The 14,046-nt window shown below is 36.9% G+C and overlaps 1 protein-coding gene across 1 annotated transcript; it reads right to left on the bottom strand.

Moving 5' to 3' along the window:
* Positions 1-4,495: 4,495 nt before the first annotated feature.
* LOC121425505 (60S ribosomal protein L26-like) lies at positions 4,496-13,549 on the bottom strand. The gene is made up of 4 exons (XM_041621578.1): positions 13,443-13,549; positions 9,683-9,854; positions 8,723-8,863; positions 4,496-4,799 (listed from the first exon to the last, which is right to left on the bottom strand). Exons 2-4 carry the CDS (start codon positions 9,848-9,850, stop codon positions 4,665-4,667), a joined length of 444 nt encoding a protein of 147 aa, XP_041477512.1. The 5' UTR covers positions 9,851-9,854; positions 13,443-13,549; the 3' UTR covers positions 4,496-4,664.
* Between the last annotated feature and the right edge of the window lie 497 nt (positions 13,550-14,046).

The raw sequence follows: 14,046 nt of genomic DNA, 5'->3' as shown, positions 1-14,046 counted from the left end.
ACCGATAATATAATTCTGAACAATTTGATACCTTGATCAACCTTCTACGACAAGTAATAAAGGAATTAGCCTCCATCAAAGTTTACAGCACGCGCGCGCGCGCACTAACCATAGACAATATATGTGCAAAAACATGCCTATATAAAATTCATTATAGCTCTTAAGGTAGTCCGTTGACCCCCATTTTTTTTTTCATATTCAAAAAGAGTATGGATGGGAGATGTGATTTCATGTCACATTTGACCCGAAATTTTATCATGACGTCATCAAAATGGCGTCGGAACTCAAAATTCCCATTTTGCTACTTATGACGTCATCGTAATTATGCAAATTTGACTCTAACTCTGTTAATATTGGTCAATTTTTGCTCAGTTTTTTTCTACGTTGTAGCTGAGGACATACTCTTTCTATTGTGATGGGTATATTTACATTTTAAGGATCGGATCATCCTGAAAAATGGCAAGTTATAGAGGCATGTCATTTTCGCTCATTTTGTGTGCAATCTCTATGGTAAATGATTTTTTCTCAAAACTGGATTTTACATTCCTCTATTTCGCAAGCCATATCTCCATTTCTATTTGTTGGTTTTCTCTGAGCTTGGAGTATGTTCTAGCTGAGATTGTAAGCTATCGCAAGTGTGGTCTTCATTTTCCGATCAGATGCCGGGATCATGCCCGTATTTCACTTGCAAAGTTGGATTTCAGATCCTCTTGTTTTGCTTATGTGTTAAGTCTATGGGAAGTGTGTAGCTCAATGGGTAAGGCACCAGACTTGCATCCTTAAGGTAGAGGGTTCGAACCCAAAAGTGAACATAAATTTTTTTTTCTTTTTTTTCTTTTCAACATTTCGCAAATGTTCCTTAATCACCATTACAAGGTATATTAGTTCAAATATCGCACAATAAAGTAGGTTAAAATCGTTTTTAATAGGCCTATAACATGTACAATGTGTATCGCCTACACCTACATGTATTTCACATATCCTCATTTCCCTCTTTTTTAGAGTATTCAACATGTTCTTTTCGTAATAAAAGTTTAGTTTTCAATATGAGCATCGTATTGATCTCAACATGGTGATTGTATTCATGATCATGAAAATCAGAGACAGATCACCTAATTCGTCCTCATGACGAATTAAAATTCTAGTTCTAATTAATTTTGTATAATTCTCTATACACTTAGAATTGAGTGCTCTTTATGGTGTATTTTGGTGTGTTACTCAACCATGATAGAGTATATGCTGTCAGAAATATTAGATGTGAAGCACTATTTTTACTGTAAGCTCAGTCAAGGATACACCAAAGGACTGTAATCTGCCAACAGATCACAAGATCACACCACAGTGGACAAATTCCATTTACTATGATAAAGCTTTGAAATATTTTCACAGTATAGATGATATCATTAGCAAATAACATTGCAATGAAGTGTCGTGGCACATCTTTGTCACTTACAAATTTGTTCCGAGCCAATCATATGCCAAGATTTCAATAGTTTATCAAGTACAAACTGATTTCATGCAACCTTCCGATGATGCAAGAAGTGTAATGCAATTTGTAATTACTGCCAAGGTATATTGATATGATGCTTATGTGTGCTGCAAAAAGGTTTCCTTTTGCACCTTTCTTAGGGTAATTTGTAAAGTATAGGTCTACTGCTGTTTCATGTCAAAAGGAACTCTGTAGAATGATTTTCCTATTATGTGGGGAACGTGTGCAGTTGTTTCATGTGGAAATATATAAATTTATTTGCTTTTGAAGCATCTATTTTATTCTTTAAAAAATATCCCAAATCAAGAAAAAGGTCAATTTTGAAGGAAAAAAATATCAAGTTTTCTTTCATCATGGGATGGCAGATTAAAATGTTCTTGAGGACGGCTTTTGCTTTAGATGCATTCTCAAATATTATTTCAAAGGTTGTCTTTTTTTTCCCCTTTCAATTTACCTTTGTGATTGTTAATTTTGATTGTTAATTTACCCTGTATTAATTCATGTTCTTAAAAAAACATTCATGTGTGTGAGCAAAAATAAAGAAAGGTGTTTGGTTATATAGACAACTATCTCAATTGTTCTACATTTTTTTAAAAAACCTCTTGGGACTGTATTTTGCATACATATTATCGTATGTACAATTTACATCTCATACATTTTGACATTTTAGTAGTCAATTGTCCAGATACATATTGTTACATAGAGATTGCAACTTTTATCCTTTGACCAATTTTTAGTCATCTTATACCCAACCTGCTTCTGTAAATTTTCATCTTTAAAAATGCTTTGCAATTAGGGTGTGAACTCCCCCTTTCCTCCATCCCTAATTGCGCAATCACATTTCCTTTGCGGCGAGTCAAAAACAGCTCTTTTATTTTACATGTTGCTGGTACAAATGTTATAACGGCCGTTTTCTACTCTCCATACAGCCGCCGTAGGGGAAATGTGACTGCGCCATAAATGTACCCAACCCCACCAGTTGAAAAATATGAGCTCTTACAAGGTTTTGCATTAATGGGATATTGATGTCTTCATATTATAGGGCAAATTGTGGATTTAATACATTTTTTCATAGTACTTTTCAGTGACATTCCACTATTTTTATTTCATATTTACATTTTGTAAGCTCAGGTTATCCTTGTATTTTAAGTGAGATCCATTATGCAGTTAATGTACTTTAACCCATTGGGGAATGAGCCTTATAGAAGGGTCTATGGAAAATTTGTGTACTACTAGAATATTCAGCCAGTTTCCAATTGTTCAGGTACATAACCTTATTAAATCTAGCAATACTCTTTGATAAAATAACCTCAACTATTCTGTTCACACACAGATATGAACAATTATTTATGTCAAAGAATAAACTGAAATTGAAAATTAAGCTTATGTGACTCTTCTGTGAAATGTGTCCTTGTCTTTGGGCTGCCACAGTATATTCCTACATGCAGGCAGTAATGGTGATGGAGTAATTTGCATAAAACTACAATTGTGATACAATGTGTTCTATTGGGCGCGTCTTGGTCTAGTGGTTCTGACTCGCCTTTCAAACAGGGTCGTGAGTTCGAATCCTAGCCATGGCGTGTTTTCCTCCAGCAAGAAATTTATCCACACTGCTGCACTCGACCCAGGCGAGGTAAATGGGTACCAGCAGGAAGTAATTCCTCAAAAAGCTGTGCACACCAGAATCGGTAGACTAGCTTAGCCGGGGTAATATAGGAGCACCTTGAGCACCTAGAAAGGTGGATATGCGCGCTATTCAAATCCTATATCATATTATTGTTTATCCTCCAATATGACTGCTTGTGGGAATGCTCTACAGAATGAGTAAAGTGAATTACAATCATGTTCACTTTCAGTCCATTTCCACTTTTGGTAGGCTTTGGCAAAATCTTGTTTTCAGCATGTTAATAGTGTGAAGAGTGAACCCAAAGTTTGATCCTTCTCATAAAACTGTTTGAAGGGATTATGTAGATCATGGTGATTGCTGTACATGGCAAGGTAGGAATCAAATCAACGGGCCTAGACTATGCCAAAAACCACATGACCGGGTCGTGTGGTCCAGTGGTTAGAGCATTGGACTCATAATCACAAGGTTGTGAGTTCGAATCCCAATTCTGCCATTGTCTCCACTTTGATAAAAAGGCCCAAGAGTGATATCTGTCGTCTATTATGTCAGCCGCTATGACTTATCAACCTAGACGTAAAATGTTTCCAAGGTAACTGGTTCTATACCAGCTTGGCGTTTACCAGCAATAATTGCTGTCCTGCCGAGTTCCTACAGGAGTTACCACAAACAGAAACACACTTGGTTCTGAAATGTGTTGCACTCAATGATCCAAAATTAAATTCATTTTCATTTCAAATTTTCAATTTTATCACAAAGTGGAATTGAACTGTCTTGAAGCGTAAAAGCCTGTTGTGCCTTCTGGTTTTCATTCATTGGAGAATTACATGTACATGGGCCATTCTTGGTCATGTGTGTGACCGAAATTATGACAAATATTAGTTATAAATCTAATAATTTTATAAGTTAATTCATAGATTACATTAAACATGTTTAGTCAGCGATCATTCGGAAATATATTTTGCAGTCTCCAAGATACAGGTTCAAGGTCAGAGGTCAAAGGATGTGCATCACATGTGGGACTTCATACAGAAACATGATTTGAAAGTTTAATCAAAGTAAAATGAAATTAAACATTCAAAATCTTTATAATTATTCATAAATCTCTCATATTTATAGATTTATAATTAAAGTCATGATTTGTCATAATTTTTGTCACACACGTGACCAAGAATGGCCCACATGAGTATGTATTTCCAGGTATGTAGTCAAGGCCAGATTTTGTCTGCCAAATCACATGTGCAAAGTCTATAGGAGGTTTTTCCATTGGCCTTGGGACTCAGAAGTTCTGGCCTCGACTTCATTCCTGGTGATAACCAAGAATAGACTACAAAATTACGAACAAGAAATCAGACTGAAAAGTCACAAAAAATTTGTTGTGTTGATGATGACCATATTTTATTGCCTACCATACAAAGACAACAACCAAAGAGTTTGTGTGTATCAAGATCTCGACCGATCCATGAAGCAATCCAGTAAAGAAATGTTTGTGGGATGTGTATTGATGTGTCTCCAGAAGATATCAAAGAGTCTGTGATTTGAGAGTTGGATCTATTCCGTAGCCATGGCAACTGATTCTTCTGTATGCTTGCCCTTGGCCTTGTCTGAGGCGAGTTGGCGAGACTTGGCCTTACGGTCCAGGATGAGCTTACGGTCCTTGTCCATCTTCAGTTTGGTGATAACAACCTGAAACAATCAAATATTGAAATACTTTATTCAGAATCGGGCTTTCTCACAGTCAGGGACCTGTTTCATGAAACTTATTATAATGGCAAATTTGCAATAACAGTTTAAAGCTACAGAAATCATTCAATTTGATTGGCTGATAATAAACTTTTAGAAATTGTTATTACCGGTACAACAAGCCTTTGTGAAACGGGACCCAGGGGAGGGTTTCATGAAGGGACTTGTCGGACGTTTTATCCGACAGTTACCAAAGTAATAAGGCTTCTTAGCTAATATAAATGTTGATGAAACACACATCTGATGTCAATACAGAGTGCATTTCAAAAGTAAAAGCAATTGTGTCCTGACATCTCAACAAGAGCATACTTTGATTTAACATTACAAGCAAACACCTACGTAATATTTGTTTGCCCTATCTGCCCCATAACTGATTTTTTTTAACATTATTAAAGGGGAAGTTCACCCTGACAAAAAGTTTATTGTAAAAATAGCAGAAAAAAATAATAAAAAATATTGCCGAAGGTTTGAGAAAAATTCATCAAATAATGAAAAAGTTATTAGAATTTCTATTATTCGATTTGTGACGTCATATGCGAGCAGCATTCCTACATAGCGAATGGTAAAAAATCAATGAAATGTCATTTTCTCAGAAAATTGAAGATGGTTTTCACTAAGCCTGAGTCATATCGATTATTTTGAAAACCGGTGTTCGACAGCTCTAATTCGATCGAACATCGATGCATCGAATATTGAAGGCGGGGAAAATTTAGTCTTGTTTTTGTGTCGATGCGATGCGCTTTGCATATATACGCACTGACGGTATGCGCTGGCGTTGGCCGGCCGGGTGAGCGTTGCACAAGCAGATGACAGAGCAAAGTTCGTTTGTATTTTCCATGATCACAAAACACACAAAAAAGGCCGGGGACCAAAGCAGAATTCTTCCCAAAATATCTTCAACAATGATATTTGCAGATGACAACATATAAGTTCAAAATGAAACAATAATAAAGACATGAATCACGCAGAGTCGATCCGAATGATTTTCGGTCGACTAGCATTCGCAGTCCATTCACCAGCCCCGTCCGCAGCTCCGTACACTCACTCTCCCGAAACGACAGGCGTGCTTGGCGTCAGCGCCAGCAAACAAGTGCAATCAACGGAGAGCGCTGTAACTTGCCTGAGATTGTGTAGTTGGATCCAAAATGAGCTCCAAATAAATTTATGGGAATAAATACGTGATTTTCTCTGGATGGTCATTTGAATTGCTATTCAATGCTGATATAACGATTGTGAGGAAAGATTGTGGAATATGAGTTATGACGATGTTCGAGAATTAATCCTGATGACAATCCAGTTTTTTTAGACGCAATTGAGCATGCGATCAAAATAAATACGAATGTTTCGAATCGAGCCCTAAATTCATCTAAATTATTACGATTTAACAAGATTTTATGGTCATACTAAGAATATTGACGATGTCAGCAAAGTATGTTATGTTCATATGGAAGACATAATACTGGGATTATTTCTATTGTTATTCCATCTCTGGACGTCTCCTCCAAGCTCCGAGAAAATAAGCACAATGCGCATGCGTGTTTGATGACGTATGACATATTTTCCCATTCATGAAATCAGAGCCCAAAGTTGGGCACAAACTAGCTTCAAATTGATAGAAAAAATATCAAACGCAATTTTCTCTGTTTTGTCATGTTAAATGTTATTATATGGTGATATTACGAACTTGAACAGAGTTTTTGCATGTAGACAATGTTCGAGAATCAATCCTGACGTGATGATTATTTTTTTTAGACAAGTGCACTAGCTCGACTCAAGTCGATCGTCATGAGATGTCCGCCATTGAAAATTGAAACGAAATACAAACGTTTCACATCAAGCTCTAAATTCATATTAATGATTATCATATGCAAATTATTGTTAAATATTACGATTAAATAATGCTCTATGGTCATGATTTTAATATTGTTCATGAAAGCAAGATTTATTTTACGTTGATCGCGTCAATTTCCGGCCATTTTCTGGTTTGATTAAAGAACAGTACTGCGCATGCACGATCGGTGGCCATGACTTCCATTCATGAATTCATCGTGCATAAATTATCTCGGCACGAGCAGACGAGTAAGACTCGAACTATGATCGAAATAAACTTCAAATTAATGGTGAATAGCATCATAATTACTCATTCGGTTTCATTTTGGGGGCAATAGAAATCAAGTAAGTAGTAGTAAAGTTGGACATTACTGATATTTTGATGATTGATTGTGTAAACCAAACGAATCGGCCGGCCGACGTATTTTTATTTTTTTTTTTTCGATGCACCGATTTTGCAAAATCTGCACCGGTGTTCGATGACATCGATCGAACACCGATTTTAAAATCGATTCGACTCAGGCTTATTTTTCACTGTAGCTTTTGTATATCAATAGACAAATCATTTCACACCCGATCATGAATAGAAAACAAAATTAAGTTATCAGGAACCATACAAAATTTGGAATTCATGCATTTTATATAACATAACACATGGGGCAGCTGCTCGTTTATGACGTCACAAATCCAAAACTTTGAACTCTAATAACTTTCTTACTCTTTAACGGATTTTCCTTAAACCTTCACCAATATTTTTTACTATTTTTTCTGCTATTTTTACAACAGAGTTTTCTTCAGGGTGAACTTCCCCTTTAACATCATCAGATAGATAACCAGGTGGACGTTTCATAAGGCTGTTTTTAACTTATTAGCGACTTTACAATCAACTGGTGATCCTTTCTTGTATGCTAAAATATCAATGAAAATTTTGTGTACATCATTTACCTAGCGAAAGGATCACCAGTTGTTCGTAAAGTCACTTGTTAATTGAAACATCCACCAGGAGGCATGATAGCTCAGTCACTCGAGCTTGAGTTTTGGATTTTAGTAACCCGGGTATCCTTGATTCCCACTTGTAGGGACAGTGATTTTCCGCGATTGCAGAAAACGGACGGAATTCATGGAAATTGCCTTTTGAAAGGGAAAGTGGCATTTTTCACACGGAAAATCACGGAAAACATATTTTTCCTCAGTATATACAGAACAGCAACAGTAATTACTCCCAAATCTCAACAAAATAAGAATACTAAATGGCCACAAAACCTCACAAAACACAATCTCATTTCACTACAAAGTATGACAATCCACACATTATGACTGCTCTTGACTCCATCACATTTGATCGTACCCTGCGCATGGGCCTTGCGCCCGTGTCCCGGGTCTTGGTCGGCGGCGGGGTCACCGTGTCGAAAACATTCACATGCGAACAACACGGTTGTGTGTTGCTGCCCTCTACGTTTGAAGATGTAACAGCACGATATTCCGGTCTTGAAATCCAAAATGGCGGATAGGCTAAAGTCGTTGACTGGTCGAAACGATGTCCAAAAACCCCCCAAACTATCAATAAAATTTAACAAAAAAATAATGCCCATAATGTGAAAGGTAAGGATGTATTTATGTCAAATGTGTTTGTCAAAATATTTTGTGTACCCGCATAGATCCGATTAGAGCTGATTCTACTGCGTTGTGGGTACAGTGGCAGATACAAATTTTGACCAGCGCGAGTGATATATTGCTACTGAATGGTAAACGGAATTGCCTATTTTCCGTGTACACAAAGTCTATGCGGAAATGGAATTTCCGTTTTCTGACATGCTGAAACGGAATTTACGATTTTCTGAAACGGAAAAGGCAATTTTTTTAAACGAAAAAGCACTGTCCCTACACTTGGCGCATTGGGAATCCTCACTACGCGGACCATTAGAGAGGAACTTTAGCCTCAGGACGGTCCTCTGGTTGTTTGCTTACAAGCATTTATGATTTCCTAGCAATTAATTTTTTAAAAATCACCACCTATAGCGATAACGTGATCTTACCTTGCTGGGGTGGATTCCTACATAGACCTGGGCACCGTTGGCCTTCTCTCTCTGGATTCTCTCGATGTAAATCACAAACTTCTTCCTGTAAACCTGTACAACCTTGCCAATCTGCTGGCCCTTGTAGTGTCCACGAGTTACCTGCAGATAGGAAGCAAAATAAATACATGTAATTCTGCCAAACTTGTACCTCTAGGGAACACAGTAATCTGTTTGAATTGGATGAAAACAATTATATGAGGTAATACAATTACCAATTAAATGTTTGTATTATCTGCTTTGTAAAATTGCTTTGACATTATGGGGTTAAGCTTTAACCCTAAACTGACCGGGGTTTGAATCAACCCCCCAACATTTTCTGCGATCATTTCGCCGCGCGAATTTTTTTTGCCGCACCACTCACAGAGTTTATACTTTCAAGTCTCGCGCATCTTTTGAGACCAAATTTGCGACACCTGGGTACACGGTTCTGAAATTACGCAACATTTCGTAAGTGCATGTCAGACCAAAAATTGTTCCAAAACCTGATTTTGTGTACAAAGTCAATGCAAATTGAGTTTTCTCATCTTATTCATAAAGATATGATTATTTTTGCTTTAAACCGCTGAAATCAATTGATTTTAGCATAATAATTATGCTTCAAAAAGGTTGTGCAATAAATCTGGTGAAAAAAACAAAAAAAAACAAGACTGAAAAGAAAGAAATACATAAATTCATAAAACAATAAAATACATAAGAAATTGATTTCCAAACCAAAGTTTGTTTCAATTGCGATTGTTAAGAATGCTTCAAAGAATAATTTTACCTAAAATTAGCATTCTAGCTTTATCTGCAACATTGGATAAATTTTAGCATTGCAGTGAATGGGGAATTTCAGGGGCCCTTTTGAGTATTTCAGGGGTGAATTTGCCTAGAGCCCTCCCTGAAGTGTACTCCCGAGGTAGATCATATATGACTCACCTGGACTTCATCGTCCTTGCGGATGGGGATGCTGCGTACATTGTACTTCTGCCTCAGATCCTTGGAGAGAGGTGAGCTCATCAGCTTTCTCCTCACATGGGACGGAGCGTTGAAGTGACGCTTACGGTTCTTCCTCCTTGAGGATGACACTAATGGATTGCGCTTCATGGTGCTGTAGTGAAAAAAAAAATGATAAAAGAGTTTTTTACCAATACCGAATTAATAAAATTTGGATTTCAGTTTAACTGATAACAAGTGGAGTGACCTGGCAGTCTCACCTACATCATGCAATTCAATATGGCAGCAGTGCTGACTATAAAATAATTATTCACAAAGCACATTTCAAACAATGACACAATAATACGATCATTGACCCTAAATGACATTTGACCATGATCATGCAACCTTTGACTTTTCAGTGATACTTGACTACCCCTATGTCCACATTTCATAAACTATATCCATAAACTTCACAACCCAGTGCACATGGCCAGGAGGACCACCAAACCCAGCAGCACCTCAAAATCAAAATTTTGAGAGTAGCATTGCCACAGACTTTAGAGAGGTGAGTACTGTAACCACACAATGTGTATCAAATTTATCTTAGTTTACTTGTTTTAGGTATTATTGTGCATGCCAGAACTGAAGTAAAGTTCACAACTTTCCCTTTTTTTTCTGACTGGATGCCTATGAACTCAACATGTCTGATGGGGCAAATAAAGCCACCCAGATTAGTGTATACTTAACCCTAAATAGACTGGGCTATTTCGATGCCTAAGATGGGGGGGGGGGGGCTGATTCAGCCCCGCCCCTTGTGATCTCGGCCTTCGATCGTGACAAAACTTGGCACGTGCGTTACCCATGGCATAATCTACAAAAACAACAAGATCATTTTCTATGAAAAATCTCATTGTTAATTAATTATGCTAATTTATGCGTAAAATCAAAATTTGCTTTAATTAACTAAATAATGCCCTTAACATGCTAATTTTTGGTACACAGACACTTTATATAAATCTGATCAAATGTACAAAAAAAAATCAAAATCACATTTACTTTTTTATGTATTTTTTTATTATTTTCTAAATTTCTTATGTATTTCTTTGTTTTTCGACTTTGTCTGAGACTTTATTTGGACCATAAATAAGATGGAATTGATTGATTTCAATCAGTAAAAGGAAAAATAACGATACATTTATGAATTTTGGCTAAAAACTCTAATTGCATTGGATTTGTACACAAATTCACGTTTTCGGGTCTGCATGCACTAACAAAATGATGCGTAATTTCGGAACCGCGTACCCGGGGGTCGCAACTTTGGTCTCAAAAGTTGCACGAGACTTGAATGTGAAAAGTCAGAGAGCGACGCGGTAAAAAAATTTTGCATGGCGGATTTATCACGAAAAATGTCGGGGGGGGGCTGATTCAGCCCCCCCAGTCTTTTTAGGGTTAAAACTCTGTCAAAACTTTAGAATGCAGTTAGACATTACCACACTTGATTACATATATTGTGTCCACTGCCAAAATATAACACACACATACACAATAACAGTTCTGTGACAGTAGAAAACACAATCATAGAATCTTCTTTTTTCCATAATATTGGATAATTTGGACTGGATTGATAAATCAATCCATAAATGGGAGTGTTTTGGTGAATAACTAAGTGTTAATGATATGATTGCTACCAGTAAATATTTAGTGATTGTATCAACCCAACTTAACAATTTTTTTACTTTGAATACTACATAAAATGTTTTAATCAGGCCTCATTTGCCGCATTTTGGTAGGGCAAATAAGGACACCCGACAAAAGTATTCATGGCTCATTGATATGCAAATTAGGCTGATCAACTCTAACATTTCTAATGGAAAATGTCAGTCTACTCTAGATCTAGTAATAGATATCTACCGTAATCATGTTTCTACTGCTTTACATTAAACCACAACGGACTATAACGCGCACCTGTGGATTAACCGCACCCCCAACTTTGGACTAATCAACAACAACAAAAAATCATCACAATCTCTTTCTAAATCCTCACATTTGCATGCATATTTGAGGTACCAAGAAATGAAAATAAAGGTTAAAGATTTCAAAGTATAGAGAGATTACCGGTATACAGAAATTTGCTGTTCTTGATCAATTCATCTACAAATGATACCGTACTTGATAGCAAGAAAGTAAGGTTCCGATATTGGCCACTTACACACTCACCTCACAGTGTTACACACTCACAGCACTGTCATTCTTGTACATTGCATAAGTATGATACAGTACACATCACGATATCATATTATGCTACCGTGTCTTTCCCAGCATAGCATAGGAGAGGAAAAAACATTCACATTCCCCACATCACAACCTCACTATCACTTTCAGAATTTGTCTAGCATTCAATGTCTCAGCATAAATTTTGGATGGATCTAAAGGATTACAGGAAGGTTCAAGAAACAAAGAAATTGGCATTTTTTCAGTTGTTTTTTACAGCCTTGTGAATAAGCCTATGAATAGCATCAGCTTAAGAGTAAGACGCACTTTAACCACAACGCACTCTCGCTCGAATGTGACAAAATATTACCGAGTATGCGCAACGTTCAGGAAGAATAGGAATTAGGATACAAAATGGCGGTGTGCGCATAAACATCGGGCAAGTCTCTTCCATATTTTGTAATATTCTTTTATTTATGAATTCTTGTTGAAAAATAAAATCAATAGTGTAGAATTATCGGAAATGAATTTGTATTTTTTTAGCCATTTAGGGCTAAAGTTAGATCTGTCATCTAAATCTTTTTACAGGAAAGTAACGTTAGAAATCTCGGGGGCGAAAGTTTCTGATTTTGGAATTTTTATTTTGGGCGGTAGCCCTAGGCCTACTTGCAGATAAATGGGAAGGCAAAACCTGAAACTTTCACCACTGAGATTTCTACTTTCCTTCTCAAAAATCTAGCCCTAAAATCATGTAGGCCTACATGAAATAAAACTTCATTTCTGACATTTCTACGCTCTCATTATTTTTTGAACAAGAATTCATAAAAAAAATGAGAAAAATATTGTAAAAAGACGGAAGAGACTTGCCCGATGTTTACGCCGCCATCTTGTTTCCTATTGTTGTTCTTCACCAATGATACAGACGCGTGCGTCGGGTAACGATGGCGAAGTCGAAGAACAAGATGCCGGCGTAAACATCTCAAGAAGCCACCTGGCTACTTGAGAGTAGGCCCTAAGCATATGTTAATAAATGATTTTTATTCTCTAACTTAGAAGCCTTCAGAGTCCTGGCTAGTTTAATTCACTCAATCACTGCCACTGGCACAGCTGATTCCAAAAATCCAAATGGCAAACATGAATTGTTCAGGTAGATCTAGGCCTACCAGTGGCAGTGGCGGTGTGCGCAATTTACGTTTATCATTTTGGATTCAGCAGCGAATTTTCAATAAACAATAGTGAAGACTGACAAAAAAATTCAGCACAACCTTCAAAGTATGGTTACATTTTGGCTATAAATGCCTGGTTAATTCACAGGAATACCACCCCTTCCAATTCCACTGACACAAATATCAGTACGTGGGGCAAGGACAGGTTTCACATAGTTGGCAATAAATGAACGAGTAATACATTAAATCCTCACTATTTCATTATCTAATATAGCATTCAGCTGTAAGTGAAAAATGTTTAGATTTCATTATAACTTTATAAATGTTGGATGGTTTATGAATACGTATTTTTCATATCGATTTTGTGAGGGGTACCAACACACCTTACAACGGAGTTTTCAGGCCACCGTAAAAGAGGACGAAAACGGCCACCCACCACACTCGTTACGTCAGAGAATTAGTTTAGTTCCAAGCACATGGCTCTTATGTAAATCTCAGGGAGGGAAATAAAGTGCAGTGAGAAGAAATCCAGAATGGATGGTGGGGGCCCGGGTGTCGGTGGGGGAACGCTGCAGGAGAAATGCTGTATAAAGAAAGGGCTATAGAAGGAGAATTAACTCTTTCCACGTTGAATTATTATTATTTTTAAAATAAAAATGACATTTTTTCCATGTTATTTTCTTTAAATCAAGATTTCCGTATTGCACCATTATCAAATCACACTATCTATCTTCACTCCCAACGACATTTTGCTGACCCAACTATCCAGATTCAGAACACTTACCTAATTTGAAGGTAGGGCTTTAGGTCATAACCAGGAGTGTCACGCGCGTAAAAGACTTGTGTGTTTTAAGATGGCACTTTTGAAAAATTCATAAAAAATAAATGTGAAATTAGAGGGTCGAACGTTTACTACCTTTGGATAGGATATATATCTGACATTCCTTATCTGACCAGAAAAGGGTATCGTAGCCAGCATATTTTAAA

The sequence above is a fragment of the Lytechinus variegatus genome, chromosome 12 (genome assembly GCF_018143015.1).
Source record: "Lytechinus variegatus isolate NC3 chromosome 12, Lvar_3.0, whole genome shotgun sequence".
Lineage (NCBI taxonomy): Eukaryota > Metazoa > Echinodermata > Echinoidea > Temnopleuroida > Toxopneustidae > Lytechinus > Lytechinus variegatus.
Note: the sequence above shows the minus strand (reverse complement) of the source record. Positions and strands in the feature narration are given on the sequence as shown.

What these genes read in the sequence shown, in the direction of transcription:
- LOC121425505 (XM_041621578.1), bottom strand. Translation starts at nt 9,850, where the DNA reads ATGAAGCGCAATCCATTAGTGTCATCCTCAAGGAGGAAGAACCGTAAG. An exon ending in GCAAGGACGATGAAGTCCAG is followed by an intron (nt 8,864 to 9,682) that starts GTGAGTCATATA and finishes TCCTATCTGCAG; the next exon opens with GTAACTCGTGGACACTACAA. An exon ending in TAGGAATCCACCCCAGCAAG is followed by an intron (nt 4,800 to 8,722) that starts GTAAGATCACGT and finishes TGATTGTTTCAG; the next exon opens with GTTGTTATCACCAAACTGAA.